Source organism: Penaeus monodon, chromosome 16 (genome assembly GCF_015228065.2).
Source record: "Penaeus monodon isolate SGIC_2016 chromosome 16, NSTDA_Pmon_1, whole genome shotgun sequence".
Taxonomy (NCBI): domain Eukaryota; kingdom Metazoa; phylum Arthropoda; class Malacostraca; order Decapoda; family Penaeidae; genus Penaeus; species Penaeus monodon.
Window position 1 is genome coordinate 46645195 of NC_051401.1, and position 15000 is coordinate 46660194.

The 15000-nt window shown below is 37.9% G+C and overlaps 2 protein-coding genes across 3 annotated transcripts in view; both read right to left on the reverse strand.

The window, feature by feature from the left end:
• Positions 1-15000, reverse strand: part of LOC119582869 (AUGMIN subunit 3-like) — a 23583-nt gene that overhangs the window by 763 nt on the left and 7820 nt on the right. Inside the window, exons 1-11 of one of the 2 annotated variants that reach the window (XM_037931367.1) lie at positions 5233-5370; positions 3885-4075; positions 3302-3499; positions 2912-3098; positions 2486-2596; positions 2046-2188; positions 1668-1802; positions 1202-1382; positions 909-1061; positions 223-473; positions 1-78 (exon numbers count right to left, since the gene is read on the reverse strand). The exon at positions 1-78 is cut by the window's left edge and continues 103 nt beyond it. In XM_037931367.1, the coding sequence (XP_037787295.1) occupies positions 1-78; positions 223-473; positions 909-1061; positions 1202-1382; positions 1668-1802; positions 2046-2188; positions 2486-2596; positions 2912-3098; positions 3302-3499; positions 3885-4075; positions 5233-5235 (1631 nt within the window). In that variant the 5' untranslated portion in view covers positions 5236-5370. Of the gene's footprint in view, positions 79-222; positions 474-908; positions 1062-1201; positions 1383-1667; positions 1803-2045; positions 2189-2485; positions 2597-2911; positions 3099-3301; positions 3500-3884; positions 4076-5232; positions 5371-15000 lie in introns of those variants that run through there. The other variant, XM_037931369.1, reaches the window with a different exon arrangement.
• The window catches only part of LOC119582870, a 5144-nt gene continuing 2113 nt past the window's right edge, over positions 11970-15000 (reverse strand). Inside the window, exons 2-3 of the mRNA XM_037931370.1 lie at positions 12599-12694; positions 11970-12149 (exon numbers count right to left, since the gene is read on the reverse strand). Coding sequence (XP_037787298.1) covers positions 11998-12149; positions 12599-12694 — 248 coding nt within the window. The 3' untranslated portion in view covers positions 11970-11997. The remainder of the gene's footprint in view (positions 12150-12598; positions 12695-15000) is intronic.

The window sequence follows — 15000 nt, forward strand, 5'->3', positions numbered from 1 at the left end:
AGCCAGGCCAGAGGAAGAGCTCCCAGACTCCCAGCACTACCAAATAGACCTGTTTCTAGCAAAGCGCAGTTCATTGACCTGTAGAAATAAAGAGGTATTAACTTTACATTCTATTTTTCATTTATTTACTTACCTTCTTATTTATATTTTGTTAGACTGACTCTATAATTAACAAGAGCATATATTTTACAAACCCAAATATTAGCCACAGCAGGAACTTACATTCTGTTTAACACTGAGAACTGTGGATTTCTGGCTGTAGCCATCTGTTCCCTTGCACTGTTGAGTGCTCTAAGCAGCATCTCTACCTGCTTTTCCAGAGTCTTGCCAGTAACAGGAGCCTCCTTCTGATCCTCCTGGGAATGAGGAACTGTGGGAAGAGGCATCAGCTGTGACAGGGTGATCAAAGCAGGAGGCAGCTGACCCAAGGCCTTCATCTCATCATGGTGCTTACTTAGGATTTCAAAGCGTTTCTGTAAGGTGAACAGATTGATAGAGATGACCAGAAAAAAAAGAACTGTAAAGTGTAATTCCATATTTCACAGAATCTTTCACCATGGTCTTGGTTTTCTGAGGGCTTTACCTTGCATATTGGTAAAGAGCATCATGGTTCACAAACACAGTAAAACACAGGTGTATAAGGAGAGACACTGTGAATTATGCTATTCATGCACTGCCATAGTCACAACCATATCACAAAGCACTTTGAAGTTAAGAATATGGTGGGATTTTGGGCTATTAATACATGTACATACAGGGATATACAATATTTATTAATACTGTGCACTTATTTATTTTATATAATCTAAACAGCAGCATGCAGAAAGCAGTATTAGTAGGGATGAAACTTATAAAATATGAGTATACCCTATACTGTAAAATATATGAATAAAAAGGGGATTACTAACCATCCTTTCCTGGTATCTGGAATCCCTCTCTGACACAATGGCATTGATGCTTCCAGCCACCTCCAAGATGTCCTTGATTTTTTGGTGCTCCAAGTCAAGAGCCACATTGAACCAGTCATGCCGTGCCACTTGAGCCAACAGATGATCCATCACCTACTCCGATACAGGTATAATGATTCACTTGAATAATGTATTAGAGAATGGTAAATGAATATTTGCAGTATATTCTCAAACAATAACAAAACTCTAACCTCAGAAAACAACAGAAAAATCACAGAATTAGAAGAACTTACTATTTTCTGTTTCTGCAAAAAGTACTCCTGACGCTGACACTTGAGCTGGTAGTTGCCGCAAATGGTTCTGGTACTCTCCAGCTGCGTTACCTCGCTGATTAAGGATAGAAGAACCTGCTGTTGCTGCTCCCTCTTTAGTTTCAATACCATTCGCGACTCTGATGCATCTCGACCTTGCTGTCTGCAATGCCAGTTGGTACTTACTTTCTAGACACTGAAGAAATCTTAGATGATTGACTGATTATTGAATAAAATGATAAAAAGTCTCTTGAAGTATATGAAAGTAAACCTTAACACTGAGTTTGTGTGGTGTATATTACTGTATATATATCATATCTACATAAAAACTCAAATCCATTCGTAAGTAAATATAACTCAGCCCATAAAAAATAACTACAATACAAATCAATGTCCATGAAATCAATAAGGACCATTTTCTTCAAAACAGGTGAATTAAGAAACATACTGTAGAAGTGGGACAGATGAAGGTAGCTGAGTCCTATGGATGGCAGCTAAGAGACGGTTTGCTTCCTCCACTTCTGCTCTCCTACGTGCCTGAAGCAGTAGGCCTTCCAGCCGCCATTCCTCTGTCTGCCGGAGCCTTGAACATTGCATTTGTGGAATGAATAGTGTGATTATAGCTTGCGACAAAATGATGTGCAATCATGAACAAAATAAAAAATGAAGGAGAATATAAACTCTTCTGTAATGATGCAACATCAAATTAAATTCATATCAACAGGTAACCGAAATGACCTGCCTTGACGCAGAGACCTACACCAAGGATCCTGAAAAGGCACAAATTTACACCCCTGTCTCCCACCAACACACAAACAAAACTCACAACTTGTTCAGCCTGTTTAGTTCCTCTACATTCTGTGCATACTCTGCCTTCCCAGAGCCCCTGACCAGGTGGAGGTCCAAGTGGTCCACATCCAAGAGACAGTACTCTGAGGTGTCTCCAATGCCTGCAATCTCTCCTATTCCCTGCGACAGAAGGGGAAAGTGAGGTGACTAATGACTCGTGGGGAGAAAAAAAAAAAAAAAAAACATAAAAAAAAAAAAAAAAAAAAACATCAATAGTGCATTGCAATGACATAATTAAAAGAACAGGTAAATACAAAGACAAAATATACAGCAAGTTAATCAATAACATAAATCAGTTACAGACCCATTTCTTCAACCACTGTGAGTTACTCTTGAAAAAAAGAAATAAACATAACAGTATATATAATACCAAGCCTTTTCCTTAACATCCCTTTGCCTTTCTCTCAATAAACTCACCTCTCTGAATTGTCTTTTGATATAAGTCTTCAGTTTATCTGTAAACTTAGCCTCCTCATCACACCACTTTTCAAAGTCTAGCTGAGACATGAATTTGGCCTCATCTTCTACCTTGAAAATATAAAATATTCATTAATATGTATATGAATATGATGGAGATTAACACTATGTTAGTTGCAGTCTTATCAAAGTAACCCAATTCATTAAGAAGGAAAGAAGGAAAAGAAAACTATTATAGCTATTCTGCCTATATCAAGATCATGAGTATCTAGAGTATTCAGATACATGGCCTAATATATCAAAATTGTACTATATTCCATTAAATTACAATAAATAATTATACAAAAGTGTGAAATGACACTCTCAAAGCTGATATTGAAAAGCAACATTTCTCGGTGGTAAAAGCCCAGTGATTATTTGACTTACTGTTTTATTGAAAGTGATAAAAATATCCGTAAGCTTGTCGAGCGTGGAGGCCAGCTCGGAATGAGCATGGGTGAGCTGGCGACTGGTGCTGAGGATAGACTCTTGCTGGGATTTCAGGGATGCCTCGGCTGCTTTCACGCTTTTGCTGGCTCTGAAGGCTTCCTCCCGCAGCTCCATCTTGTGTGCGCTGTGGGACCAAACTGACCCTCAAAACCCGACAGACCCTTTGCGGCATTTCTACCAACATCCATTTGATTTCCAACTTCTCCTACTCTCCAAATCTTCAGTTCAAAACTTTTCCAGAAAGTGAGTTCGTTCTATCACAGTCACAAGGATTTCAAACAATGACAGAACACCCAAATATTCAAAGCAATGCCTGGAAGTTTGTACCTCAGCTGATCTTTGCGCATCGACAGGACTTCCAGCTGCGACTCGAGCCTCTCACGTTCCTCCTGGGAGAGCACGTCCTGCTGCCCATCTGGCTCGCAGGCAGAGTTGAAGCTGGTTGGCAGGCCGGACAGGCAGGCCTCCATTTCCTCCAGCTGGTGGCCCGTCAGCACCTCTCCACGGGATTTCAGCTCCTCAAACCTGCGTGATTCATGATATCAGAAAAGGAAGTTCAACATCACTCAAAAAAAAAAAAAACAAAAATTGAAAGGGTTCTAAAGTTATTATCTAAGCCACCACCTTCACCTTCACCTATATCACGGGCTGGACTTTTCTGCTTCCATTCCTTTTGGTTCATTCTGATTAATCAAGTGTCTTCTACCTAGTCAAATGTCAAAGTAGCCTTCGAGCAGTCAAAATGGCTAACACATTCCTTTTTATGACTACTTTGTTTAGAATACTTTAAAAAAAGTAAAAGAAAAGAGAAGATAAAGAAAGAAAAAAAAAGTAAAAGAAAAAAATAGAAAAAAGAAAAAGAAAAGAGAAAGAAAAGAAAATGAAAAGAGAAAAAAAAAAAAACACTCACTCAAGCAAGTCTTCATCTGTAAGTATGTCCGTGGGCAGAACATTAGCCGAGAACCACTCCAGGAAGGCGGTGAGCGGTGAGCCGTCATCAGTCAGGAAGAGCCAGTCAAAGTTACTGCCCACCAGACGTTCGGCTCCCGGCACCCCCAGGCTCTGCAGGTGCGACACGAAGCGCTCCCCATCCATTGCTGCCTAAAAAAAAAGGGGGTATTGGAAAAGACTCAGTAATTTTTCATGATTCGTGTAATGAAAAGTAGCATGCTGTACCGTATCTTCCAATTCATTTTCTAATTTCTTGTCCGTAGTCTTGAGGAGGTAGATTATCATATGAAATGAAGTCATAAAATATGTTTTGTTTAAAAAAAAAAAAAAAAAGTTTCTCTGTGACACTAAACAACTAGGGAGGTTTACGAGAACTTTATAATTTGTAAAGATGAAATTTCCATTGCGGATTCAGCTTGCTCTAAATGGTTTTATTTATATTAATATTTATTTATATTAAATATCCTCTTTTTATAATCTTGTGAAATAAAAGGTATAGATTACAGTTTCATTTGGTACAAGATAAACTACCTGTAATGGACAGAACAACTAAATTTAGGCCAATGGTTGCAGATGGTTGGGAAGATGGGCATACCAATAATGTAATAATAATCATAGTGTTGTTAATAATCTGAAAATTAGAAAACAACATTTTTTCCTACAAACTGAAAAGAAGGAAAGAAAAAGAGTGTGTATATATATATATATATATATATATATATATATATATATATATATATATATATATATATATATATATATATACATATGCATGCATGAGGTCACTAGCATCTAATTAACTCCTTGGTGGCTGAGCATTTGTGGAGCCATCGTGTCCGACGAAATTTCAGAAAAACGCAAATTTCCTCGTAACTAGCTGTGCAAAGGTGTTCTATATATGATTATTTAAAAAAATACAAATTTCCTCGAAACCAGTTAATTGAAGTTGTTCTAAATATGCTTATTTATTCATTTATTATTATTATTTTTTTTTGCTGAATATCTAGAGTGACTTACGAAGTTTCAGGAAGAAAACATCTCTTGCTATGAAGTCTCTCCATTTAAGGAGGAAAAATATCTTAGTTGTGCAAAGGCCATATCTTGCAGTCCGGTTGCAGTCTAATGCTATGATATGTCATTATAGGGACATGTCAATAATAACGAAAATAACATGTCAAAACTTCTGAAAATTTATTTCCCCCAAAAAAACATTCATGAACTTCACCGACCTACATAATTCTTTATATTAAAATCACTTCAGCTTAAAAAAAAAAAAGCTAAAACGAAAACTAGGATACCAAACTCACCATTCCGGACTTATATCATTAACCTAGAGTCACCAAAATATGTAAAATAAACCCTTTGTATTTTACAGAAAATTGTTTGACAACTTCATAAACTTCGTCTTCCGATTCTGACCAATCAGCGCGCAGCTCGACTCGCCCTAAAACCAGGTTGCGTAAAAGTTAATTTATGATGTATTTAAGGAAATAATCTGAAATTTTATGGGTACATTTCGCTGTTATTTTTCATATATGATGTTTTGATGTATTTAAGGATGATGCGTGTTGATCCTTTTGGGGGAAGAGAGTAAAATTACAGAAGTATTATCAAATATACGATTGCATGTCAGTGGCGGGCACCAAATTCAAATTACTTGGACAACATAAAAAAAAGCTTAAAAACACGTATGCGCATACAAACACATACACACATACATGCATAGATACATACATACGTACATACATAAACACACACAGTAACACACACACGTACACACACACACACACACACACACACACACACACACACACACATATATATATATATATATATATATATATATATATATATATATATATATATATATATGTGTGTGTGTGTGTGTGTGTGTGTGTGTGTGTGTGTGTGTGTGTGTGTGTGTGTGTGTGTGTGTGTGTGTGTATGTGCGTGTGCGTGTGCGTGTGTGTGTGTGTGTGTGTGTGTGTGTGTGTGTGTGTGTGTGTGGTGTGTGTGTGTGTGTGTGTGTGTTGCTTGCGCGCGCGCGTGTGTGTATGGATGTTTCATGTTGAGAATGATAGTCACATGCCTCCCTTTGCATACCTACTCGCTTGTAGCTGCTGCCGCTGGCTTGTCTGGTGCGGAATAAGGTAGCAGCTCTGCCTAAACCTCCCCTACCAGTACATAGCCTCTTCACCAATACTTTTACAGTGCCTTATTGGCTCCTTATGGAAACTGGGTACCTGTGGAGGCTCTTGGAGCAGCAGGAGGCGAAGGGGTCATAGCCTACAAACGCCTTGGCTTCTTACTAATTCCTGTCCCTTAGTCCCTAAGATTTATCCCACTGGAAGTGTCTCGATTAAACAGTGATGCAGGAAGAAGGCTTCTGCCCTGTCTCTCGGCAAGTGAGCCGAGTGTGGGTCCCGTTGTGTGTGTGTGTGTGTGTGTGGGGGGGGCTGACCACAAAGAAGGAGTTTTGGAGCAGGGATTACTCGCCTGCTTCAGTCTAGATGACCGCTAACCCGGTGTGAGGCTTGTGGGACAATGCCCAAGCAAACCAAGGGTGGACAACGGGTCTTGCAGCCATCTGCCCCCCTTCATCTGGGCAACGTTGGCAGGGGAGGCAGAGGTGGCATCCATTCTGAGTGACTGCTTGAGGTTTAACTGTTCCCGTGGGGGCCTTGAAACATCCGCTCTTTCCAGCAGGATCATCGAGAGAACTGAAGCAGTGGAGGGTTAAGATGACCCTCTCGGAGGTGAGAAGGCCTGACATCGGCTTGATGAACGTAGGTGGCAGAACTCAGTGTTTATTGCTGTGTACGCCCCTACGATGCTTATAAACTTGATGTGAAAGATTTTTTTGTGTGCCATACTCGTATCTACGGCAGGCAGCTGTCCTCGGCGAGATATTGGCAATGTTCGGGTGATTTCAATGTGGTATTCGGTTGGGATCGAGCTGGCTACGAGACCCCATGGCTCAGGAGTTGATTTTAGTAGTGAGAAGAGCTAAAATTAAACATTTTGGTACCTGGCACCAGTGCTCCAACATACATTGCTAAACTTGATACAGTTATAAGGGTAATGTGGCCAATGAGGTCAACCACAAACATATAAACACTCGTTGGAAGATCCTCCAAAGCTGCAGGAACTACCGGAGTGCTGAGTTCTGTGGTATCGACCAGAGATAAATTGTGGCTACCCTTCGGGTTCCGCCGTCTGTCGTGTGCACCCCAGAGTGTTTCACTTGGGCAGACTGAGGGAGGGGGAATGTGCTTGGAGGTTTGCCAGAGAAAACTCTGATCGTTTGACAGCACTCGGCGACCTGTAGTACTGTGGGATACTATCAAGCACAAAATGCTTGAAGCAGCTCATTGTCAATAACCCAAGAGCAAGGCAGAATCTTAACTCGCATGAAAAACTGGAGGCCACAGAAAAGTGTTGCACGGCTCTGCTATCTGGGGATCAAGACCTGCATCATTCCCAGGCGTACAGGATTCGGAGAAGGGACAAGGAACAGTATATCAAGAACTTGCAAGGGAGGAAACCTTTTCTAAATACATGACCTTCGTCCTGCTGATGGAGCACAAGGAGGCGTTTGCTTCGGTGCATCGCGGATCACTTTGTTTATATATATTAAAACACACACACACACACACACACACACACACACACACACACACACACACACACACACACACACACACACACACACACACACACACACACACACACACACACACACACACACACATACACACGCCCGAATTTGCATAATTTAGGTAAAGCAAACCTACACACGGTAGTGGGTGAGTCTACCGTATATATGATAGTGGGATGGGAATCATCAACAATGATTACCTAGACCAACTACTTCACTGGGGAAGGATCACTCGTCAGCCAACCCAGTATGAAGACGCAGTCAACTACATGTCAGCAAGGCGCCAAGTAGTTCGTCAAACACCGCATCGGTGATGGCACGAATATATAGTTAGATATATAATTTATAAATCCATATATAGATATACTGATATATAGGTTTAAAAGTATTAGATATGTGGATATATATCTATGTAGATAAAAAAGAAGAAGATATCTATACCTATTTGATGAATTTACCTTTCTTTTGAAGATGATCAAATTCTCATGTTTGAAATGTTATCATATGATACAATATTTTTTCAGGTTTTCTTTATATGGTATTTGTAGCATTGCTTATCCAAACTGGCATTAGAATAATTTGCTTTAAATAATTTTTCTTTATATATATATATATATATATATATATATATATATATATATATATATATATATATATATATATATATATATATATATATTATTGATTTCTTCTAGACTTCTTTCGTGTTATTTTGGAATTGTTTGGCAAATACTATTAGCCATACTTTCCAATCTTTCTGAATTATTAGAATTTGACCAGTCATTATGATTTAGATATTGCATAAGCTATCTATAAATATTAATATGACACTGAAAACAAATAATACAGGTCCCTTCTATAATATTTTAATTCGTATCACAACGTAGATCATCTAATGGATTTAAAATTTCAAAGCAAGTATATAAATGGTCATTTGGAGATTTTAAGGTTCCTTGTATGATCATAGGGTCTACTTAATGCCATTTTTATCCATAGTTATGGTTTCTTTGGCCCTGTTCTCACCGCACTTTAAGGTGACTTTGGTCCATAAGAGGGTAATTCATGCTCGGGTAGATGGTTGCCACATCATGGGCACAGATGGTGATGATGCCAGAAGAGTAGAAACAGCAAACATTGAAAAGGCCGTGCCTGTTTCCTGTGTGGATGCAGTAGACAGGCACAGATGCAGTTACTGCTTTTAATTTCTGTTGTATGTGTTTATATTTACTTCATTAATATTACTGAATATAATTGGTTGCTGATGTACCAATAAATACTAGATTTATACAGATTTTTTTTTAATTCCTTGCAACTTGCTTCAACTCCATTATAATATTTCAGCCATTTCAAATATTTATTGACTTAAGACCTTTTTGCAATTTGATATCAGTGGCTGAAGGATCTACTTAAAATGCACATCTGTCTTACATGAACATTATTAGAGCTTTCTAATTCGGCTTACATTCCATTCCTTTTTCACAGGTATGATTCTATGGTAATTAATCCTTTGCTGCTGGGGATGGTGTATACACGTAAGATCCACAGTGATTTTAGTTTGTACACAGTGTTTACACAGATGTCTGCACTTTATTTCTAATCCCACTTACCCTTTTCTCTGATTTTTGGTATTTTTATAAAATCTTATATTGCTATTAATATTGTTAATGAATATAATACTATAATGTCATTAACAACATTACCCATAAGAATAGTAATAGAACTTTTTCAATAAAACTCAAGGAAAGGGGAAAAACTGAAGAGTCACATTAGTCAATTCCTTGGTGTCTGAGCACTTGTGGAGCCATATGTATAGACAATTTACAAAAAACTAGTGGACATTACATGGACATCTTTTCCTAAGGCCCCATTCACATAAATGGGCAAACACTAACTAAATAATGTTCCAAAGTAATGTTTAAAGGGTGGTTGGCAGGCACAAGTGTAGGTTGCTACCCAATGTTTATTGGATAATCATTAGTCATTACCTCACCACACCTTGGTCTGCTGTGTGCTCATCATTTGTATGGACATGTGTGCCCATGGCAACTAATGGCTATTGGGGATTGCTCAATCTGGTAATGCTAAACAAGCATGAAATATACACTCATTGGCCATTTGTCTGGATGGGGAATAAGATTTGACTTTTCTCGGCCTTGTCTAATGCACTTGTGCCATTATAAGTTGTGTTAATCTTCTATTTGATATGTTATATGGCTTAGTAACATTGATTCATATCTGAGGTGGGTCATTTTATTAACATTTTTATATTAGTTTGCTAAAAATTGGCCCCATATACATATTATTATGTATACTTTGATATTAGAGATCTTGGAATCAGACTTACATCCACTGCCCACATTTCCAAGTAACAAAAGAAATTATAAATAATTTTGTGCCAATTTATTGATAGTTTATCACCCTCCTCAGTTTTTCTCATCCATAGTGGTGGGAAAGGCTTAATATTCTGTGGTAAATAAATATATCTAAAAAGATGGTAAGGAGGGAAAGGGAAGGAAGAGAGGAAGAAGACTGAATAAGTCCGAACACAAATTATCTGATTTCAGCGCTCTTTCTTTCATTGGTAAGATATTCAGATTGAAGCAAATGATAGTCTTTACTACTACTACTATTATTATTATCATCATAAAAAAAAGTGTGTGTGTGGGGGTGGCGGGACAAGTCTAGCAACAAATTAGGAGGAAAAGCAGAAGAAATGTATGTACAAGTTTTCACTCAAAATTTCAGCTTCCTGGGGGGGGGGGGGGGGATGAATAAGCACCCCATCCATATAATTTAAAAAGCACAAAAAGAAATGTAACTGTATGGTCTACAATTAGTAAAAATTATGTTGCAATCTCAAAGTGTGATTTTTTTTTCTTTTTTTTACATAACAGTAGGCTTTTTTGCAGATATTCCCTTGAAGAGAGGAAAAAACTACTCTCAATGATACATGCAATAATCTGTATAATAAGATTAATCCTTCAGTGATGGGTATTAGAAATCTCACGGCATCATAGACTCCAGTGATTTCTGGGAGGAGGAGTCTACTACATGTAGCGGAATTTCATGCTTGATGCTCTCTAGTGTGTCGCCATGCATGTCACTGTACCCGGCAGATCAAGTGGTTTGTTATGACGGCTGTACACATGACCCAGCAGTAACGAGCTAAGTTCAGTCCAGCCTTACCTCACCTGAACTGCTTACCTGTGTGGTAACCCTGTATAAACTGTATATGTAATATACATCATAATGTCATTTTCGCTCTTCAAAACGCACAATACTTCTGTATTTTTCAATCTCTATTTTTATCACACAACAAAATATGAATTCACTGTACTTTCCCGTCCTGTATATTATCATGTACACATTTTTACTAAAAACAACTGTTACATCCATACACAATGTACATAACCATCTACTAGCACACACACCAGTTCTATTGTCATAATACTCATTTGCCACTTGGAACCAAAAGCTACTGACAGTGCTACTTTGCATTTCTGAATTCTTTCCCACTATTCAGGGGAAAATGAACTATGTCCCAGCTGCACATAACCAACAGATATCAGAGATTTCTCGCTTTCTCAGCACTGCATATCTTGCCTTCAACGGCAAAGTAAACCCAATTTGTATCTTTAAAAGGAATGAACATTTATAGGAATATATGGTGACTGGGAGGCCCAGAAGCAGAGCCCCCAGCTAGGGAATATAGGGAATGGGTCCTATGGAGGAGACCCTGCCTAGAAATATGAAGTCTTTGATATCTGGTAGGAGTTTAATGGTAAAGCACCCAGTTTAGGTTTGTGTTTCTGGTCATTTTTATGAACAGTAGGGTTTATTCACTCATTTATTTGTACAAGTCAGATTTGAATCTTTATGTCTAAGCCTTGGCTTGGGTTAAATTTTTCTTTGGCTTTCTATTACTTTTTTAATTACTGTTATTACTGATCTGAGTAGGCATCCTCCCTCGGGCCTTTCATTTATTTTCCAAACGAGATTCTCAAACACTTACTCAGCAGGTTTACACAATAAAATTCTTCATGAGCATTACTTGTCTAGCCTTTTTATAGGATAAAAAGACATTCATAAGTCACTGGTTTACAAAACTAAAAAAACTGTTGACACTTATTTTCTGGTGCATGAAGCAGCAACTGCTACCCCAATAATACCTTGAGATAGGTAATAATAATAATAATAATAATAATAATAATAATAATAATAAAAACAAATAAATGTTACTTAAAATACGAATCGGTATAAATCTAGAAGAGAGGACCCGTACAAATTTCAGGTTAGAAAATGTTAATCAAAAAATTCCTAGTGGCTATATACCACACATTCACTTTGCACCAAGCCACCCCCTCCTCCTAATAAACTCATCAGATATTTATCTCTCTCATACCCTCAGTTGCACTCACCTTGTAACATCAGGCAGCCACTGGGCAGTGAGGGAGGGCCATTCCAAAGCATGGGTCATCACCAGGTCGTACAGAAAGGGGGTGTTTTTCTTCCATATCTTGTACTCCTCATTGATGACTCTCTCCTCTACTGCATCATCAAAGGTATCTGTAACCCACAGACAAAGTAAACACAAGCTCTTCAGGGAATGGCATATTTGTAATAAGATTCAAAAATACATCTCATTTATAATAAAACTGCACAGAAATAATCAAACGACTTAAAGAAGCTAGGCTATTTAGATGAATTTGTCATATCCATTCATGTCTGCTATACCCATGATTATCTTTCAAGAAAGTTTAAAATTAATATTTCTTTAGATATGAAAGTTTGGGATCTGAACCCAAAAGGTAGAAATAAAAAAGGAGTGAGCATGAGAAAAAGATAAGGGGAGAAGAGAGATTGTGAGAGAGATAATGAGGTAAAACGAGCTCTGGCTAGGTCACTATGGTCACACTGGGTAGCATGTAAGGTCACTGGAAATGGAAAATACTGAAGTGCCACTCATAAGGTGGGGTGAAGTGTCACTGGGTGGAGTAAACACAGGTGTGGCCCACCTTGCAGGCGGGTCACAGGTGTAACCTCAGCCACCGCCACTGTCGTCGGGAGGTCGGGAACCGCACACACAGGCGCAGGCCCACCACCATCCCCTACTACATGACACACAAGAATATAAACTCTTTAGTTCCCCTAATCCTAGGAATGCCAGCACACTACTACTAGGCTTAGTCAAGTCAACCTCAAATTCATTATTTATACATTGTTGGTGAATGAAAGAGGTGGGACATACTATACTGGGACTACAGTGAGGCAGGTTAATAAGAAATGCTTACTACTCAAAGAATGAAACATATTGCACAGTCTCAGAGTGCACAACAAAGGAAACCTGCATAAAATATACTACACACCAGCAATGAAATTGCAAAAACACAAAACTGTACATAAAAATATCACATGGAAATATTCCTCCACCATTTAATAATGTTACAATTTCCACAAACCAAAAGATTAGTTACCCATATTTAAATCAAAAGATTAGTATCTCATTCAAAAGAAAACCAAAACCTCTCATACCACATTACATGCAAGTCTGTGAAGTTTTAAGTTGACTGGACAATAAAATTCAAATTTAACCTCATAATACTAGCATTTTTCTAGCAAAATTGAAGTCAAAACTGATTGTACGTCTCAATCTTCAATGTATTTACATACTTTTAGTAGCACCAAATTATTCTCCATTAATTCATGACATCAACTATTTCATAAATAAAATTAAGGCTTAATTCCTCACATTATGAGGAGATAATGACCTAACAAGTTGTTCAAAATACTGAAGCAATGGGTTAGAAAGGCAGAGTTACCAGAAAAAATGCTGATGTTGCAGAAATGTTCCTCCTTAACCCTTTTGCGCAAACATGCAAGCATTTATATTGCATACCTAGTCTTCTGCAGACACACAATCTTTATAGCACATACTGGCTTATCTGCTAAAATAATTTTCTTCCAAACCATCTTACACTGGTAGCCTACAGGCAATAATTTATTCTATCAAAGCTAAGTTAGCTACAGCTAAAGCAAAATTTCTGAATCTTTTTTGGATGTGATCACAGACAAAAAACTTGATTCAAACTTCCTGGACACGAGAGGGTGAAGAAAGAAACATTCTCGTGCCAAAATAAAAAAACAACGATGTCCCCTTTTTTATCAAACTGATATCAACTTTCAACCCATTGCCATTGGACACATGTAATGCCCACTGTTCTATGAAAAGTATTAATAAACAGAATGCTCCAAAAGTATTCAGCCACCAAGAAGTCAATTAGTATACATGTGTGATTCCACCTTTTCCCGTTTTTACTATTGTTATTGATACCGGTATCATAACTGACATGAGTATTATAGTTATCACCAATATCAAAAAATGAAAATTGAAGAAAAGGGTAACAGGTGAGATAGGTAGGGCAAGGCAATTGAGTCTTTGGTGTCAGAGCACTTGTGGAGCCATCTATGCTTAAATCAATAAACTGAACTCACAGTGGGCATGGCATGTACTTACCAAACATCCCCAGTGGCTATGGGTTTATTGAATTAAAATTAATTATTTGTTTTACTTCCACAAAGACTTAATCTATAGGCAATACCACATTACCTCCACAAGTTAGAGCACAACTCTGTTTTAACCCTTTGACCATGTCAAGCTACCAGAGTTGTAATTCTACACTCATCTGCAATGTATTTGGCGACAACCGTTCACTTCCTTAGGAAAACCTGCACGTCATCCTGGGCAATGGGTCCCTGTAGCCCATTTTGCCCAGGAAGTGCTGCCATCTCTGCCCTTCCCTTCTGCATGCCATGTTTTGAGGGGCACCACAGAGAAAATGTACTAGAAACTCCTCATAAAATGTTCTTGGTTTCTCAAGTCAACAAAGTAGTACTTTTTCAAAATGATTCAAAAGAGAATATGTATCTTATATTATACTCTATGATAAGATGGATAAAAATGAACTTTATAACATACATGTATTCCCAAAGCTGCTTTTTGCAAAATAAAATAATGAATTCTCATGAGATCAGCTGCAAAAGTAAACAGACAAATTGATGATTATTATTTGTACTCCAAGTTTTTCATATGAAATTGCACTTTGAGCATTTTTACAATTAAATATAGACTTTTTACATTCTTGCAATAATGTTCAGAATAGCTCTTTCAAGCCTTTGCTACTTTGGACACGTACAGGGGAATGGCCATGGAATCCTAGGCCATGATCAAAGGGTTAAATACATGTATATGGATGAATGCGTAAACTTACTCTGGCTTATATTAGACTTCAAAAAAGTAAAAGAAAAATTTGTCACCTATAGTGACTTTAGCAACTGCAGTGGCCTCTACACTTTAAGCACTCCAGAAAGGCAAAACAAATTTCCACCGCATTTATTCCAGCAAAGACCAGAACTAGGA